Raw genomic sequence first — 19,946 nt, forward strand, 5'->3', positions numbered from 1 at the left:
GAGAGAGAGAGAGAGAGTGAGTGTGTGAGCATGAGCGGGGTAGGGGCAGAAGGAAAGAAAGAAGCCAACTCCCCACTGAATGTAGAGTCTGACCTGGGGCTCAATCCCAGGAGTCTGAGATCATGACCTGAGCCAAAGTCAGATGCTTAACTGATTAAACAACCCAGGAGCCCCTAAAATTTTTATTTTATGTTTCTTCTTGAAGTATAGTTGACGTACAATGTTACATTAGTTTCAAGCATACAACATAGTGATTTTACAATTCTATACATTATGCACTGCTCACCACCATGAGTATGGTCACCATCTGTCACCATACCACATTATAAAAATATTACTGACCTGCTTCCTCCTCTTTCTCTGCCTGCCTCTCTATTTGTGATCTCTCTCTGTGTGTGTGTGTGTAAAATAAATAACTAAAATATTTTAAAAAGGAGGGGGCGCCTGGGTGGCTCAGTGGGTTAAAGCCTCTGCCTTCAGCTCAGGTCCTGATCCCAGGGTCCTGGGATCGAGCCCCGCATCCGGCTCTCTGATCAGCAGGGAGCCTGCTTCCCTTCTTCTCTCTCTGCCTGCCTCTCTGCCTACTTGTGATCTCTCTCTCTCTGTAAAATAAATAAATAAAATCTTTAAAAAAATATTACTGACCAAATTCCCTATGCTGTCCTGCTTATCTCTACAACTTACTTATTTTACAACTGGAAGGTTATACCTCTTAATCGTTTTTACCTATTTCACCCATCCTCCCTCCCTCTGGCAACCACCACCTTGTATTTATGGGTCTGTTTCTGTTTTTTGCTTGTTAATTTATTTTGGCTTTTTTTAGATTCCACATACAAGTGAAATCATATGGTATTTGTCTTTCTCTATCCGACTTATTTTACTTAGTATATACCCTCTAGGCCCATCCATGTTGTCACAAGTGGCACGATTTTATTCTTTTTATGGCTAAGAATATTCCACACTTTACCCATTTATCTATCTATGGACACTTAGGTTGTGTTTTTAATAAGCAAGGAACTCAGGAACTCCGTAATGTGTGCTGTCCAGGTGGTCTCAGCAATAACTTAACTTTCTCAAGGCTATGTGGAGGGAATAGCTCCCACTTGGGAAAAGCAGGCAGAGTGTACATTCCCAGAATGGGGTTTGGGTGAGGAATATATGGTTGCCTGGATCCAGCTCACAGGTCAACTGGCAGTCAAGTCCTCTTTATTACCTCCTCCAACACATGTAAACACCATGGAGTATTTCACAGCTATAAGAAAAGGAATGAGGAAGTGTTGTTTAAATGATATGGGTTTTCAAGATCTATTGTTAAGTGAAAAAAACCAAAGTACAAAAGAATATACATGTTATGCTACATTTGTGTAAAATAGAAGAGGAAATAAGAAAATATACACATATTTGTCCATTTTTTGCAAAAGGAAACATGGAAAAAGTTAAGCCAGAAACTAATGAAATTGGTTATCTACGGGAGGTGGAGGAAATGGAGTGGAACAGTTATGGGAGGGAATGATACTTCTCTAAGTGTACAAGTTTGTATAGTTTTGACTTTTGTAATAATGTAAACACTTCTAAAATAATCCAAATATAAAACCTAATCATCTGGTTTTCAAGATGAAAAAAATTCTAAAGATGAATAGTGGCGATGATTGTACAAAAATGTGGACGTACTTAATGCTACTAGACTGTAAACATAATTATTAATGGTAAATACTATGTTACATATATTTTACCACAATTTTTAAAATAATTAGGAAACCTGTCTTGCTTAGTTGGTAGAGCATGCAACTTTTGATCTCAGGGTTGTGAGTTTGAGCCACACATTGGGTGCAGAGCTTACTTAAAAAATAAATAGATAAAAATTTAAAAAATAAGGGGCGTCTGGGTGGCTCACTGGGTTAAGCCGCTGCCTTCAGCTCAGGTCATGATCTCAGGGTCCTGGAATCGAGTCCCACATCGGGCTCTCTGCTCAGCGGAGAGCCTGCTTCCCTTCCTCTCTCTCTGCCTGCCTCTCTTGTGATTTCTCTCTGTCAAATAAATAAATAAAATCTTTAAAAAAATTTAAAAAATAAAATTAGAGAACAATTTAAATCACATCAGTAAGAATGTGGTAAAACTGTAATTGAATATAAATGGAAAAAGGAAGCTTGACACTATTTCAAATGAAAAACAACCACACTAAAGAAAAAAACTAATCTGAACAATTTATGAACACACCACTTTGATTATATCCCATTAGTCTAAAGAAAAAAAAGTACAAGCAAATCTGAAATTCTACTAAGTAGGTTTGTTTTTCATAGTAATATGAGTATAACAATTCTGAAATTTATTTTGTATAATATGCATAAACACTGATATTATTGAAAGCAAGGATTCTCACTATGGAAGAAAGGAGATAGAAATATGAAATGAGGGAAAGTAGAAAAAGAACTTTTGGAGTTTGGACTATAATTGGAGGTGTTAGTATAAATTTATCTTTCGTAACATATATTCCTAGCTCTATTTGCTGAAAGGACTAGAAGCAATGACACTCCAATATAGATGAACACACCTGGGACTGCATATAAGTTGCTAAATGCCATCTCTAAAAGAAATTAGGGCTTCTTCCGGGAATGGCTGGTTCCAGTGCGGGGGCAGGGAAAAGTACAAGATGCACCTTGAACATCTTATGTCAGAAAATAAACACGTGCTCAAAAAAAAAATGAAGTCATATCAAAAAATACGCATGAGACAGCTTGAAGGGAATCCTACTGGTCACATCTGGGACTACTGATTACTAAAATAAATCACGAAAGTAATGGATTATAATTACTGAATCCACATGTCCATATTGATAATGAACAAATAAACTGGAGAGGGGATAAAATTCCTCCCTACAGTAGAACAACCACTATTAAATATAGAATAATGAGAGAATTAGAAAATCACCAAACTTTCAAACTAATAATTAATTGATTTAGGCAAAAATCAACAATGGATACAAAAGCTAGTGGGTGAAATTCTTATGAAAAACAGGATATTCATATAGTCTCTATGTATTTCTCACATTACTTATTTTATTACAAAGGGAAAAAAACCAGTAACTTTAGGAATGTGTAAGCCACTCTTTGGACCAAAGGATTAAATTTGGCAATAATGAGACAACAATGGGACATTGCATGCTTCCTCATAAGATGCCGTAAGTGCATAATCTGAATTTAATTATGAGAAAATATCAAGAACACATAATTTATGGGAACTTTTATAAAATAACTGGCCTATACACTTCAAAAATATTATAGAGCACAGAGCTGTGGAGTCAGGAGGTCCATTACCAATTCTTCCACTTACAAGGAACTGGTTTTAATCTTCTACTAGTCATTTAAGGATTCTGTACCTCACTTCTTTCGTATATAAAACTGAGAGAATAAAGATTACCTGTAGTGAGGAAAAAAAATAATGCCACCAAAGACTAAGAAATTTTGTGGAACTACTCAATTCTGAAGGAGACTAAAGTTACATGACAACGAAATTCAATATGGGGACCTGGATTGAATTCTGGTTAGAGACACGGGAACAGTTGATGAAATTGGAATTGCTGTGTTGTATCAGTATTAAAATTTCTTAATTTGGTAACTGTACTATGGTTATGTAAGAGAATATCTTACTCTCAGGAAATGAACCCTCAAGTATTAACAGGTGAAAGTACATATATATGTGGGAGCCTGAGTGGCTCAGTTGGTTAAGCCACTGCCTTCGCCATCCGCTCAGGTCATGATCCTGCAGTCCTGGGATAGAGCCCCACGTGGGGCTCCTGGCTCCATGAGGAGTCTGCTTCTCCCTCTGACCTTCTCCTCTCTCTCTCTCTCTCTCTCTCAAATAAATAAATAAATAAAATCCTGTTTAAAAGAAGTACATAATGGTTTGCAAGTTACTCTCAAATGGTTCTCAACTGCCCCCCCACTCTGCCATAGAGAGGGAGAGAGAAAGAGAGAACACGTGTGGCAAAATATTATCCAAGTGGTGAACCTTGGCAATAGGTGTTTAGGTGTTCTCCCCCCACCACCAATATTTTATAATGAAAATATCCAAACATATAGAAAAAGTGAAATAATTGTACTCTGAACACCACCATCAAGATTCTAAAATCGATTCATTGCATTTGCTTTATTACGTATTTACCCACATAATTACGATTTTATTTTACTATTCTCGCAACTTTTCTCTAAATTTCAAAATTAAAAGTTAAACAAATTAGTATACAGTAGTAGACAAAAAATTAGAGAAGGGAAGGAACTTCGAGGGACACAAAAGAACTGGTAGTGTAAAGCGAGACACAAGTTCAGACCTCTGAAACACCAACCTGAAGCTACTGCCTTTGATGATTCCGTCTAAAATCAGTGTATCGCCTGTCTCCTATACAACCCTATATCTGGCTGCAAGGTTCTTCAGTAAATACCGACATACCTCGCTTACAAAGCGTGAAACTACATTTCCCAAAAAGCCTTTACATTTCCTGTCTGTAAAGAGGATTACAATTTCTATAGGCTGGGTTTTTTTTTTAGAGGTCTCGCGATATTTCATTAAATATCGTTAAAGAGCCAGGCGGAAGCCATTTTGTTTTTCAGGGCTTTTTGCAAGGAGACTTGGTTCGAAGTTGTAGCAAAGCGGCAGCTGTAGTTGCTTGGTTCTGTTTTCAGCTTCAGGATGTTTCCCATGGCCAGAACCGCTCTAAGTCGTCTCCGAGGTAAGCAAAAATTGTGAGCAAATAATTTCCAACCGCCTTTTACACGTTTGTCTTAGTGGTTTCTCGTGCCCTTTCCCTCCACCTGCATCCCGACTTTCTTTCTTTTTTTTTTTTTAAAGATTTATTTATTTGACAGATAGAGATTACAAGTAGGCAGAGAGGCAGGCAGAGAGAGAGAGAGGAGGAAGCAGGTTCTGCGCTAAGCAGAGAGCCCGTGCATCCCGACTTTCTAATTCTAAATGCGCAGTCTCCCGCCTCGCCCCAGGTAGTTGGGAAGCTGTCCTTAGTTAGCATTAACTTAATCACCCAGTGTTTCTGTTTTGGTTCCCAGCTCACTTTCTGTTACCAGAGCCGTAGCATAGCCCTGTTTGTTGTTTTTTGTTTTTGCATTTTACGTTCACTTACCTACGATTTCAGGGAAGGAAGTTCTTCGTGGACACTATTCATTCCTTCAGTAATTTCCTAAATTTTAGCTTTGAGAGTATATTTACCCCCAGTGAACTTCCTCTCCAATTCCTGTGACTAACGGAAGGAAACTGGAAATCTAGCTCTTTCATTGCAAGGAGACAACCCAGGTGGTGGCCCTGCAGTTTTTATGTTGTTTGTTGGTTATTAAATGAGTATTAGCTTATTCGAAAAACAGTTGCAGTTTTTTTCTTATCTAAGAGTTTGGCAGGTAAAAGGGAATTTTGAGACCATCCTTATGTATTGAGAATGCACTAGATTAGAAAGAGAAAATTCATTTCCGTACTTGATTTGCCGTGAAGGTGACCTTGAGTAACGTGAGCAGTTTTACATTGAAAGTGACCTTAAGCAATTACCATTTAGCGTCCTTAAACCTATTTTTATTTTTACAGAGACATTAGTGGTATTACTAGATTTTGTTCTAAACACTGAAGCAGCTTTGACAGTCACCAAAAAAATAGTTGCCCAACTGGTTTTTTAATATGCCAAAAGTCACATCTGTTATCTCTTTCCCTTTGGGCAAATAATTTTTCTCTGAACCTCATTTTCCTGCTTTGTAAAACAGAGGGTTAGTAAATATTTATTACCTCATACAATTCTTGAGGATACCAGTAGGTAGTAATTAAACCATTTCTTGTTACAGAAGAGAAGTCTAAAGAAATCTACTTGGGTGAACTGAATTTTGAGGTCATGAGATGTTGCAGAATTGTTTGGTAATTTTAATTTATTTGCTCTTTGAGCAGGTAGGGCCTTGTACCTTAGGAAAGGGAATTTTTTTTTAACCAATGTGGAATTCACACGCTCACTTTTTAACTGCTCTTGAGCAGAATATACTGTGAAATGTTTGTAAATTTGCTCATCCCAAGTGTGTCTAAAGGTGAAAAGAAAACCTATAAGGCAGTTAAGAAATCATTAATAGTCAGGATAGTCAAATAACTATCCTGAAATAACCCACTGTATCACATAGAAGCCATTATATTCTTTTTTTTTTTTTAAAGATTTTATTTATTTATTTGACAGAGAGAGAGATCACAAGTAGGCAGAGAGGCAGGCAGAGAGAGAGGAGGAAGCAGGCTCCCCGCGGAGCAGAGAGCCCGATGCGGGGCTCAATCCCAGGACCCTGAGATCATGACCTGAGCCGAAGGCAGCGGCTTAATCCACTGAGCCACCCAGGCGCCCCAGAAGCCATTATATTCTTAAATGCTAGTGAATGGGCAACATTGCTCTTTCTCTCTGTCTGTCTGTCTTTCTTCCTTTTGCTGTTTCTTAAAAACTATGCTTTCCATTACAGGGGCGCCTGGGTAGCTCAGTCCGTTAAGCTTCCAGTCCGAGGTTTCAGCTAGGGCTGTGGTCGCAAGGGTCCGGGGATTCTCTGAAGTTAGGCTCCTTCAGACTCAGCCAGGAGTCTGTCTCTCTCCCTCTGCACCTTCTCCCTAGTGCTCTTTCTCTCAAATAAATAAATCTTAAAAAGAAAAAGATACATGCTTTCCGTTACATAAGTACCATTTGAGTCTCTAAAACGGTAAGGATGGGGAGGCCTAGGTGGCTCAGTGAGTTAAGTGTGTGCCTTCAGCGGAGGTCATGATCTCAGCGCCCTGGGATGGAGCCTCCAGTCCTGTTCCTTGCTTGGTGGGGAGTCTGCTACTCTCTCTGTCTCCCCCACCCCCTGCACCTTCTCTCTCTCTCTCAAATAAATAAAGTCTTAAAAAATATAATAATCTGTTACTTAGGAAGGAAAAAAGTATCTTGAAATATGCATTTTTGCAGTCTTGGCTCTTTGCCAAGCTCTCCTGAGAGCCCTAGAGGCAGTTTGAAAACTCATTTTAGGGGCCCCTGGGTGGCTCAGTGGGTTAAGCCGCCGCCTTCGGCTCAGGTCATGATCTCAGGGTCCTGGGATCGAGTCCCGCATGGGGCTCTCTGCTCAGCAGGGAGCCTGCTTCCCTCTCTCTCTCTCTGCCTGCCTCTCTGTCTACTTGTGATCTCTCTCTGTCAAATAAGTAAATAAAATCTTTAAAAAAAAAAAAAGAAAACTCATTTTATTAAAATAATAGTAAAGCAAAGTTTTTTTTTTTTAAAGATTTTATTTATTTATTTGACAGAGAGAGATCACAAGTAGGCAGAGAGAGTGAGAGGGAAGCAGGCTCCCTGCTGAGCAGAGAGCCCGATGAGGGGCTCCATCCCAGGACCCTGAGATCATGACCTGAGCCGAAGGCGGCGGCTTAAACCACTGAGCCACCCAGGCGCCCCTAGTAAAGCAAAGTTTTAATGTCATTCTGCTCAGAAACCTTTGCCTCAACCAAAAAGTGGCCCTTCATTATCCTTTCTGGTTTTATCCCTATTACTTGTCTATATACCTCATCCTTCAACCAAACATATTTGGTTTTCTAGTACACTGGGCTTTTTTCTCTACCTTTTTTTTCAGATTTCCCCTTTCTACACCTACATAACCAAATCCTACTTTGTGTTCAGAGTACTTAGCTAATATTCTACTTTTTCGTATTACAGTGATTTGTTTATAGATGTGTCATATCCTCTAGATTGGAGGTTACTTGAAGACAGGGTCTGTGTCTTACACATTTTCATGTATCCTATTTCTTTTAGCATAGTGTTGTATTCATTAGTAATTATTTTTTGAAGATTTTATTTATTTATTTGAGAAAGAGAGCATGAGAGAGAGAGATCACTAGAAGGGGAAGGGCAAAGGGAGCAGCAGACTCCCTGACTTGGGACTGGATCCCAGGATCGTAGAACCCTAATCTGAGTTGCATGCAGACACACAACTGCCTGAGCCACCCAGGCACCCTCATTAATAATTTTTTTTTTAAAATCAGCATTACTCTAGTTTTTGGAGGTTTCTTTTTTTTGCAATTTTATGGTGATAAACATTTAGTATGCTTTAATTTGAAATTCTTTTGAGTTTACCCTTTTATGTTGTAAGTTGCTGAGCACTGCAGAGTAAACTAGTGAAAATTTAAGTCCTAAATATTCAAATTAATGAATAAGAGCTAAGTTACAGAGGTTTATAGTGAATGTTACTGACATCACCTTTTCTGTTTTATCCCCCAAGATTTTATTACAAAAACTTGCAGACATAGAGAAAATTTGGAAGAATTTTATGATATACACACTGCACTGCATAGATATAAATATTTTGATACATTTGTTTCTCACATATCTATACATGTGTCAAATTATATTATTTTTGATGCATTTAAAGTATACTACTTTGCTTTTAGCTACAGTATGTTTTAACATTGTGTTGAACCTCAAAGTACTATAAATTTAACATCCTGTTGCTTTCCTGATTAGCAATATCAATTACATGTTCTTTTCCTTATAATTGAAAGATATGCTTCTGTATTTCCTTTTTTTTAAGTTCAAAGCATCCCACAAACAGTGGCAAGGCAGAGCCACCAGAAAAGGACACCTGATTTCCATGACAAATATGGTAATGCCATATTAGCTAGTGGAGCCACTTTCTGTATTGCTGTGTGGGCATATGTAAGTACTGTTGATTGATAATTTTCTATATTAGATATTTTTTCATTCCTGTTTATTTTATGTATTCAAAATGCTTTCACAGAGTAGTATACGTTTCTAGTTGGGAGGGACTTCAGAGATTTTCTAATGTGATTACCGACCCAGTGCAGGAATTTCTTCTATAGCATTAAGCATTCATATTCTACCCATCATTTTCTTTTTTTCTTTTTTTTTTTAAAGTAATCTGTACACCCAGCATGGAGTTTGAACTCACAACCTGAAATCAGGAATTACAAGCTCCATCGTTTGAGCCAGCCAGATGGACTAACCATCATTTTCTTTAAATAAGAAATTCTGATTCCATTTCCATGTATCATCCATTAGATACTAGAAACCAAAGATACTAGAAAATTAGATACTACTTTCCTGGATCTTCTCTTTCAAATTAAACATCCTTAGTTCTGTTAATCACTTTTTGTTACATAATTTCCAGGGTTTTCACCATCTTGGGTCACCTTCTTTCACTTAATTGGTGTCCTTTCTAAAATTCTGCCCGCAGAACTGAGTAGATTTCTGATGGATAAGATGTACAATGACTTGCTTTCATTTTTTTAGTTTTTTACTTCTTAACATTTAACAGTCTTCTTACCAGTTGATGTACTTATTGGTTAAAAGTAGGATAAATATCTAAGTTGCTCTTACAGATATCTATTAATCTTGCCTTAATAAACAAAAATATTTATTCATGGGGCTTTTCATTCTTGTTTTAACCTTCCTTAAATATACTGGTAAAATAGGTGTATGTATTTAGAAGAGTGATTAGATGTTGAACAAATATGTGGTCAGGGGCACTTTTGGAGGTTGTGTTCCTTGATGAAAGGATATTATAAAAGTGCTCTTTTGCGGTATTTAGATAGTTGTGGTGGAGTGAAGCAGCGTTTGAGGAGGTAGTAGAGAAATGTGAAGTAAAAATTGGAATTAGTGAAATTAAAAATTCAATTGTTCAGTCATACTGGCCACATTTCAGTTGCTCAGTAGCAATATTTGGCTCTTGTGTTAGACAATGATGATCTAGACATTTCTCCCATCTCAGGAAGTTCTATTAAACAGTACTGGTCTAGAGAATTAGGACAGTAATTAGCTTTGGCCTACTTGGAGGAGGCAGTATATCCCAGCTGAATTTCTGTGTGTGTTTTTTTTTTTTTTGAAAGATGGTTTCTTTATATATATATATATATATATATATATATATTTGACAGAGAGAGAGATCACAAGTAGACAGAGAGGCAGGCAGAGAGAGAGAGAGAGAGAGAGAGAGGGAAGCAGGCTCGCTGCTGAGCAGAGAGCCCGATGCGGGACTCGATCCCAGGACCCTGAGATCATGACCCGAGCCGAAGGCAGCGGCTCAACCCACTGAGCCACCCAGGCGCCCCTTCTGTGTGTTTTTAACCTGTAGAGTAGAATACCTTTGTCACTTTTAAGAAATAGTCTCCAAGGGAGAGTAGACTCTAATTTAAACATTTATAACTAATAGCATTTTAATTCTTACAGACAGCAACACAAATTGGAATAGAATGGAACCTGTCCCCTGTTGGCAGAGTCACCCCAAAGGAATGGAGAGATCAGTAATCATCCCAGTTGTTGTAATACTGAATTGTTTCAAAACCAACTCATAACTGATGCCAAGTAAAAACACTCTGCACCCATTAAAATATGCATGATTGAAGAAATAAAGTATATTTGAAACCTTTGTTGTCGCTTTGTTTATTTCTTTTGTAATGAAACTAAGCCTGAACACTTTACATTTATTTAACCTTTAGTGTTACTAGTTAAGTCAGATGCTTTACAATTTCTTAAATAATTTTTCTGAGATAGTATGAGAGTAAAATCTGGCTGTCACTTGGAAGTCAACTTTATAGTAGGCTGAAATTACAGTTCATGAATAACTGATCACAGAATTAATTTAGGTCATCTTTGAGTGTCCAGGTATTGATTATGCCTACTATTTTCATTTCTAATCTATGTTTATGTTTGGAATTGGTATTAAGGCCTTTTTACTCCTGCCAAGAGAACTTGGGGTGTCACCAGGCCCAAGGGAAGACTGGTCCTGTCAAATGAACTCTTAGGATGTCTGAAGATTAGCTAGCTCCTTGGCTCCGTTGGCACATATATCTTTGAGCTTTGGGTCTTTCATTGTATTTAGGATGCTTATAATGCTATTAAAGAAAGGATCTTTCAAATATAGTTTATTGGTGTTAACCTCTGCTGTTGACTTTCTGTTAATTACACCAACTTTTTGATGCATGTATTATCCTGAATTCAGTATGACTTTGGATTTTGTATGTAAGATGCTAAGTGAAGAAAACACCTACACCATGTGCTTCAGTACTTCCTTGGCTGAAGGTGTAAAAAGCCTCATGTTTGTTGATAGTAGCTCAAATATGCAGAAAATGAAATTTCAGTGGAGTAATCTATGTTAGCTGAAATAGAGATTCCTGAGTTCACTTACATATACAAGTTATCAGGTAAATGGCTTTTAGGACTCTCCAAATTAACCTGGTATAGAAAGGATTTATGCACAACCAAACATTTGAAATATTTTTACTTATTACATGAAATATAAGAATGCTCTCATGGCAATATTTTTCTCATTAAATGCATTAAAGCCAGTAAGTAATTCCACTGGGTAGGAAAAGTTGAATGTCCTTGCAAAATAAGTGCATTGTAAGATCAGTAACTACACGACAGTGCTGATAATTTGATAAAGTTTGAACACTTTATATCATATTTAGAAAGCATGTTAAAATAGGACTGAAGTGTTGAAATGCATGTTAACGCTGAGATGTGATTAAGCAAAAATAAACACTTGTCTTTAAGGAAGCTTCAATGTTACATTAGATTATTTACCTTTTTATTCCTGAATTAGCATTACTAACGACAAGTGATTTTCCATATGATTTGTACCACTTCTGTCAGGTAAGTGATAATTGTCAGATATTCTTACAGGCAAAAAAAGTATGTATGACCTTTAAAATTGTCTATTTGTCCATTTGCCAATATATATGTTGCTTTGTGTGATAAAACTTGGTGGCGGTAGTTGGTATTTTTGAACAGGGTTTTAAAGCTTAATTTGTAGTTAATCTTGTCCTGATCAGTAATTCTTTTTTTTTTTTTTTAATTTTATTTATTTGACAGACAGGAATCACAAGTAGGCAGAGAGGCAGGCACAGAGAGAGGAGGAGGAAGCAGGCTCCCTTGCCGAGCAGAGAGCCCGATGTGGGGCTCGATCCCAGGACCCTGGGATCATGACCTGAGCCGAAGGCAGAGGCTTAACCCACTGAGCCACCCAGGCGCCCCCTGATTAGTAATTCTAAAACTACCTCAGGCATGGCCAGAAATGAAGCAGTACTGTAAGTCTAAATTAGTGTCATCACAATGTTCTGACCTTGCAGCTTTCCTAGTGTACTGAGAGTCAAATTTTATCCTTTCACAAATACACTCAATTTATCCCCAAACACACTGTTGAGAATTTTAATATCTAGGGTGGGAAGCTTGTCAAATTAGTCGTCCTATCAAAAATCTGTACATTTGAAGAATTTAGGTGACTTCAGAAGCATTGCCAATCCTTTAAATGTTACTTGTTGGAGGGCTATCACTTTTTTTTTTTTTTAAATAAGGGTGAATATCATAAATCCTATTCTTAATTTAACTAAGTTACTATGTGTTTTCTGTTCTTTTTTTTTTAAAAGATTTTATTTATTCGTTTGACACAGAGAGAGATCACAAGTAGGCAGAGAGGCAGGCAGAGAGAGAGGAGGAAGCAGGCTCCCTGCAGAGCAGAGAGCCCGATGCGGGACTCGATCCCAGGACCCCGAGATCATGACCTGAGCCGAAGGCAGCGGCTTAATCCACTGAGCCACCCAGGCATCCAGGCAGAGGCTTTAACCCACTGAGCCGCTGCCTTCGGCTCAGGTCATGATCTCAGGGTCCTGGGATCGAGTCCCGCATCGGGCTCTCTGCTCTGCAGGGAGCCTGCTTCTCTCTCTCTCTCTCTCTCTCTCTCTCTCTCTTTCTCTCTCTGCCTGCCTCTCTGTCTACTTGTGATCTCTCTCTGTCAAATAAATAAAATCTTTAAAAAAAATAAAATTCATTAAACTAGGCTCCTGGGTGGGTCAGTTGGTTGGGTGGCTGACTCAGAGTTGTGAGATCAAGTCCCCCATTGGGCTCTGTGCTCAGTTTGGTCTGCTTGAGGATTCTCTCCCATTCCCCTCCTCAGGCTCACTTGGGTGCTCACTCTTAAATCTTAAATTCATTAAACTTACTTAGCACTAGGTACTATAATAATTATGGAGGTACAGATAATGTGCCCTCACTCTTGTGACTGATAACTTCATTGGAGATGTTAATACCACTTTATAATTTGGGGGGCACCTACTATCTGCTCAACACCAGAAAACCTGGTTACTTGAAGACATTCCCTTCTATTTGAAAGCTCAAAAGAGTATAGAACTATTGGTAAGTTTGTGCATTGATAAGGGAGTTTAGGGATGATGCACTTAGAGATGTGAGGTGTTTTAGAGTGAAGGAAAGTTTCAGTGACTTAAGGATGTATGTAATAGTCTTGCAGCTTAGAATCTTCACGTAAAAATTAGCTGGTGAGTTTGCATATGTGCTGCCGAAGCGAGCACTAGCTGGTGAGTTTGAAACAAAGCTTTATTTATGGTTTCTGACTTTTAGTGAATTTCTTTGAAAGCTATACTGTTAATACTGTAGTTACAAACCAACTTGCTAACAATTGGAAGCCCACTTAAAAGCCATCTTAGGGGCGCCTGGGTGGCTCAGTGGGTTAAGCCGCTGCCTTCGGCTCGGGTGATGATCTCAGGGTCCTGGGATCGAGTCCCACATCAGGCTCTCTGTTTGGCGGGGAGCCTGCTTCCTCCTCTCTCTCTGCCTGCTTGTGATCTCTCTCTGTCAAATAAATAAATAAAATCTTTAAAAAAAAAAGCCATCTTAGTTTCATGTGATGCGATGTTTTTAAGGATTTTATTTATTTAGTAACATGCGCATGCACAATCAGGGAGAGGAGCAGAGGGAGAGGGAGAAGCAGGCTCCCTGTTGAGTAGGAAAGCCCAATGTGGGGCTGGATCCCAGGACCCTGAGATCATGATGACCTGAGCTGAAGGCAAACATTTAACCGACAGCTATCCAGGTGTCCCATGTGATGTAATTTTTAAGATATTAAATTTGGGGTTGAATTTGTGACTTAAGGTTGTGCACATTGACAATTACAACTTAATGGCTGGGAAGTTTAGTAGTCCTGAAGATATGTATGTGGATGGGTACAGAGGGGAAAGGAATAATTCTTTGTGAAATACTTAATTGTAGGCCTAAAATTTAGGTCTGTGGGCAATTTTAAATGTTGCCTGTCAAGGCTTAGTAGGAATTTGAGAATAGGTGAGATATAATTGGTTTACTTAACACTTAAATATGGTTAGTGTGTGCCACTTTCCTAAGCCTTTTACAAATAGTATTTTAGTATTTATCCTTTGTGTACCATTTTGAGTTTGGCAACATTATTAGACTTGGGGGCGCCTGGGGCGACTGCCTGAGGCTCAGTTCGGGACCACAGGGTCCTGGGATCCTGCCCTGCTCCACGAGATGTCGCCTTCTGCTTCTCCTCCTCATGTCTCTTTCAGAGCATGCCAGGGCTTGCTCTCTCTGTCTCTCTCTCTCACAAAGTCTAAGTAAAAAAGACTTGATACTTACGGCATCTGTGTTCAAACAGTTCCAGCTGAAAATATAATTAATTTCCCCATACATCTCATGACATACTCAATGAAAGGCAATACGAAAAGACCGCATCTCATCTGAATTTAGTGAGATGGAGCCTGTTCCTCTTACTGTTAATATTGGGTGGCTCAGTGGTTTGGGCTGCTGCCTTCGGCTCGGGTCGTGATCTCAGGGTCCTGGGATCGAGTCCCGTATCGGGCTCTCTGCTCCGCGGGGAGCCTGCTTCCCTCTCTCTCTGCCTGCCTCTCTGCCTACTTGTGATCTCTCTCTGTCCAATAAATAAATAAAAATCTTAAAAAAATTATTAAAAAAATCTTAGGATTTTGCTGTTTTTTAAAATGTGAAAATGGGAAGACAGGATTAAAAATACATTTTTCTCAAATGCTTTCTGTATCATTTATTGCATCATATACATTTTATGCATCTCATTTCTTTCTAAACTCATGGCGGTAGATACTCTAATAATTCCTTGCATCCTTGGAATCCTCTAGGTTTTTAAGATGATGGACAAGCGAATGGATAAATGGACAGGTGGTTCAAAGCTTTAGATTGGCGATATGAAGGTAGTGTGAGGTGAGATGCCTGCCCCAACGCCAATATACACATAAAGATTATGAATAAAAAGTCAATTTTTTGAGATAATTTTTGAATGGAGGGACGAGTGCAAGTTCAGGGTTCTGGTATTTGCATCTGGAGTTAGGCTACACAGTAACATCACCCTGTTAATTTCATGCTGGGAAAGGCTGAACTATGCAGAATATGATTTACAAAGACGTCTATGGTACTTAATGGCTCGAGGTTGGGAAACTACAGACGACACAGGTTTTGGTGGGATTTTGTTTTGTTTTGTTTTTGGTGATGGGAGGTAGGAGGCTTCTCTGCCGCGCCAAAGACTTCCACGCGAGGGTGCGTGTCAACTCAGGGGCAGCAGGGGGCGGGAAAAGCTCGACTCCGGGGCTTTCGTCCCTCTTCACGTGACGCGTCCCTTTTTTGCATCTCAGGCCCTGCTTCCGGCCTGGGCGTCACCCGGAAGTAGGGGGAGTGAGGAAAGGACGGGTAAAGGCCGCAGGCTCGGGCGGCGGTGGGTAGAGGAAGAGAAGCCGTGGGAGTGCCGCCGCCACCGCCGCTGCCGACGCCACCGCGGCCGCTGTCCCCGACGCCGACATCCTCCTCCCCACGCCACCACTACTGTTTTTTCTCCTTGTGTATGAGATTGGAACCTGCGCGTGGACCTGCCGTTGCCACGGGCTGCGTAGCTCGCGAGGTTTCAGCATAGGAAAGAAAAACCAGGTACGTCCTATATGGGCTCCCTGTCGTCCCCTTCTACTGGAGAGGTGTTCTGTACCGTCAGTCTCTACTACCGAGTGTAGCGGGGTTATTTTAAACAGGAACAGTCTCCAAACTCTCACTTCTTCACGACTCTGGTATTTACCACACTTATGTTTTACCTTCCCAGCAGGGGATAATGGAGGGGAGATTGAGTCCTGACCCATGTCACTTTCCTTGTACCCTTCTGGGAAAGTGTCCTGATCATCCAGTGGCCTATGTTACCCACTTAGTTGAAGGTACAAGAAGGTCCGTACCGGTATTGAAAGTCATATGGACTGAAGACCATTAATGAAATGATGTAAAGAAATATATTTTGCTTTTTGCTTTCTCTTGGAGCATAAGCTAAACTGAGAGAACACTCTCGTTTCCATTTCGTTTTGGTCATTCTGCCCCTTTCCCGGTAAAGTTATTCTCCATCCCTGTGGCACCTTTATCTTTGACACTTTGTTTTAGACGTTGGGTTTATCCTAAGCACCAACAGCTCTTTTATTGTTTCACAAGTTCGTATTTTTAGCATCTGATTTTTGTTTTAGAGTGTATTCATCTACAGTAATAGGGTTTTGTATCGAGTCTTAATGTGTGCAGGACATTGAATTGGGCGATATTGAGGTGTGGGGTGGTAGGGGGTATGCACGAGAAACAGGACAGAGTCTCTGACCTCAAATGAGTTTGCAATCAAGTTAATTGAGTTCAGTTATGAAGACAGTGGGTTCTAGCAGCCCCACTAATTGAATAGACTGCTTATTTCATCCTTTTTATTTATTAACTTTTAGAAAGATTTATTTATTTGAGAGAGAGAGAGAGAGAGAGAGAGATTGAGCAAACATGCAAGCAGGGAGAGGAGTAGAGGGAGAGGGACAAGCAGATTCTGTGCTGAGTTCAGGGCCCAGCCTGAGGTGGGGCTGCATTTGTGACCCTGAGATCCTGACCTGAGCCAAAAATCAAGAGTCCATTGCTTAACCAAGTGATTCACCCAGGCGCCCCTCTTCTTTTTAAAGGATATTTTGAACAGAGGTTTTATTTTTAAAACTTTCTTGTGTCTATGTTCATGATATGAGAGAGTGCTTTTTGACTGGAGGGTCTCACAGTGCAGTAGGAAAGACAGATAAACCCTTTCAATCTCACTGACATTGTAGAGAAAGTGTTATGAGAGTTCAGGGAAGGTAGCTTTTGAGGTGGGCCTTGAAATTGGATAGGATTTAACTTTGTAGGAATGGACGTAGGCGAGGGCAGCCCAAGTAGAAGAAAAAATAGGAGCAGAGGCTTGGGGGCCTGGAAAGATGCTGGACATGCAACAACACACTGTACATAAACACCCCTATTTCTAACACAGCCACAACCTCTGAGATAGTACTATTAAAGGAAAAAAAATACAGAATCTAAAACTGGTAAGCTTAGAACCATATCCAGCTACCCTCCAGCCAATAAAAAAGGTTATATATAGAAAAAATATATGAAATGACAAAAACAGTGTTAATGTATGAGATTTAATTCTGATGTAAACTCAAATTAAAAAAAAAGCTTTCTATATATTTTTTATTTAGGCTTTTATTTTAATTCCAGTTAGTTAACATAAAGTAGTATATTAGTTTCAGGTGCATAATATAGTGATCCAACACTTCCATACATCATCAAGACAAGTGCACTCCTTAATCCCCATTCTCTATTTACTCCATTCCCTCACCTCCTCCCTTCTGGTAACCATCAGTTCTCTATAATTAAGATTTGTCTCTCCCTTTTTTCCTTTTAAGGTTTGTCTTAACCTTAGACAAACCCAAGATTTGTCTCTCCCTTTTTCCTTTTATTAATTTTTTTAAATTTTTTTTATTTTTTTTAAAGATTTTATTTATTTATTTGACAGACAGAGATCACAAGTAGACAGAGAGGCAGGAGGGGGATGGGGGGAAGCAGGCTCCCCGCTGAACAGAGAGCCAGATGCAGGGCTTGATCCCAGGACCCTGAGATCATGACCTGAGCGGAAGGCAGAGGCTTTAACCCGCTGAGCCACCCAGGCGCCCCCCCCTTTTTCCTTTTAAATCATGCTATATTTTAATTCTTATTGATTGTTATGACTTAAATGTAATTTGGAATCAATTTTTAAATTGCTGGGAATGAATAACATTATCTGATGCCAGAAGCTGTTCCAGCATTTTCTCAAGGAATTTATGCATTTCCTTTTCTCCTCAGAATTGATTTCTCTACTAGTCTTCTTAACCTGACAGAAACTATTCTTTTCCATTCTTAGTCTTAGAAACATCTTGATTCTTGGTCTCTAGGTAGGGCTAGATTAAACACAAATCCCTCCGAAGGGTAGGTTAACATCTCTGATCTCTAATGCAGAAGGTTTTCTTTGAAAAATGCATGGAGAAGTAGTAGAATTTATTTGAAAATGAGAGAGAGTGATGAGCAAAAATAACCAATTAACACATTACAATCTTTACTTCTGTGAGCGCTTTAAGGCAACACATTCCTTTTGTAGATGCCTCATTATAGTTTCTTTTATCTATATATTTAAAAATATTTGAAAAAGTTTAATCAAGACTTTTTACACATCCCAATGAGTGAAAATAATGTTCATTTGACAGTTGGGAAATTAAATTGTGAGGAGAGATTTGTCTGAGGTGATACAGGTACTGGAACAGGTGGGAATAATATATGGGAGTTTCGTCTTAAAATTCCCTCTACTCATCTTTGTTAAAGGTTTTACAGAGTTTTGCTTTTAAATCGTGATCTTTCTTAAGACCATATTAAATCAAAATATGGATGGGGGAGTGGGCAGGAGAGACAGGCCACAGACCTATTTTGGTTCAATTTACTATCTCAGCAATCATGATTTTTACTTACAAATCTCAGTCTTCAGATTGATTGAATGTGATATAACTTGCTTACTTACTTGGCAAAGTAGTATGGCAAGAAAATTATCACAATACTTCGAGAATGTGTTTCTTTAAAGTGAAAGGGCAGGGTCTCTCTGGTTTCATAAATATGTTGCTAGTTTCTCCAGCACTGTTAGAAAATTGAAGTGATTTTCATATCTTTGTGGGATTAAATGTGTGGGGTATTGGTAGATTACACTAGTTTTCACAAATATTTCTTTCCTTGAAGGGAATGAGGATAAAATGTCCCCATTTTGAGCCAGTTTAATTTTGTTTCATGCTTTCTGTCCACATTTGGAATTATACAGCTATGTTTTTTAAAACCTATTTTTACTCCATAATTCTCTAGTGCAGAAGTTCAATTTTCCAGACCTATACTCAGGAGTACATTTTCATAATTTTTTTTAAAGATTTAATTTATTTGACAGACAGAGATCACAAGTAGGCAGAGAGGCAGGCAGAGAGAGAGGAAGGGAAGCAGGCTCCCCACCAAGCAGAGAGCCCGATGTGGGGCTTGATCCCAGGACCCTGGGATCATGACCTGAGCCGAAGGCAGAGGCTTTAACCCACTGAGCCACCCAGGTGCCCACATTTTCATAATTTGCTAATTGAAATTAATAGGTTATTTCACATCTTAGGGAAATTGTTTTAACTTGGCCATTTAAGTTTAGTTGATTTTGTTTTGGTTTAAAAAAGTGTTTTGTTTTATACTGTTGTAATTGTTGCTGATCCTGCTTGTGCATTTGATGTGCTAGCCAAAGATTGGGAGAGAATAATACTGGAATTACTTCCCTGCTCTACTCTGACCTGCGAGTTTGCAGGGCATTGTATAAACTTGGAATTATGAAGAAGATGGTTTCTACTCTCTTGAGTGTTCACCTGAAGTGTGCTACCTCCCATTCAGGAGAAGAGAGCTTCTGTTGAGACCTGAGAAACTGTCATCAGACATAAAAGAACAGAGGAAAGAACTACACGGTGAAGAGCCCTTTAAAGAAAATTTTCAGGACTGTTTAGGAAAAATTTGTAGCTGACTCTTGGGGTCATGAGGATACTTAAAAGAGTTGATTATTGAGCTAACAAAAGGTTACAAAGAGCTTGGTTATGAAGGAGTTCCAAGTGTTAATTCCCTTTGTTGATCCTTGCCCTTAACAATGGTAAGCAAAAAAGGAGGTATCTATTTTTTTGGTGAAAATAAGATTATTTGCTCTAAGAATTCTTTTTTTAAAAGATTTTATTTATGTATTTGTCAGTGAGAGATGGAACACAAGCAGGGGGTGGGG

At 39.0% G+C, this 19,946-nt stretch overlaps 2 protein-coding genes across 3 annotated transcripts in view; both read left to right on the plus strand.

Annotated features, from left to right (window-relative positions):
- The first annotated feature begins 4,581 nt into the window (after positions 1-4,581).
- Positions 4,582-10,421, plus strand: LOC123935581 (cytochrome c oxidase subunit 7B, mitochondrial). Its single transcript, XM_045996519.1, has 3 exons — positions 4,582-4,726; positions 8,568-8,692; positions 10,223-10,421. Exons 1-3 carry the CDS (start codon positions 4,687-4,689, stop codon positions 10,298-10,300), a joined length of 243 nt encoding a protein of 80 aa, XP_045852475.1. The 5' UTR covers positions 4,582-4,686; the 3' UTR covers positions 10,301-10,421.
- A 5,102-nt stretch (positions 10,422-15,523) lies between these two features.
- Positions 15,524-19,946, plus strand: part of ATP7A (ATPase copper transporting alpha) — a 174,799-nt gene continuing 170,376 nt past the window's right edge. For both annotated transcript variants that reach the window (XM_045995381.1, XM_045995383.1), the window contains exon 1: positions 15,524-15,751. The gene's annotated coding sequence lies outside the window, so the exon portion shown is untranslated. The remainder of the gene's footprint in view (positions 15,752-19,946) is intronic.

This window comes from Meles meles, chromosome X, assembly GCF_922984935.1.
Source record: "Meles meles chromosome X, mMelMel3.1 paternal haplotype, whole genome shotgun sequence".
Classification (NCBI taxonomy): domain Eukaryota; kingdom Metazoa; phylum Chordata; class Mammalia; order Carnivora; family Mustelidae; genus Meles; species Meles meles.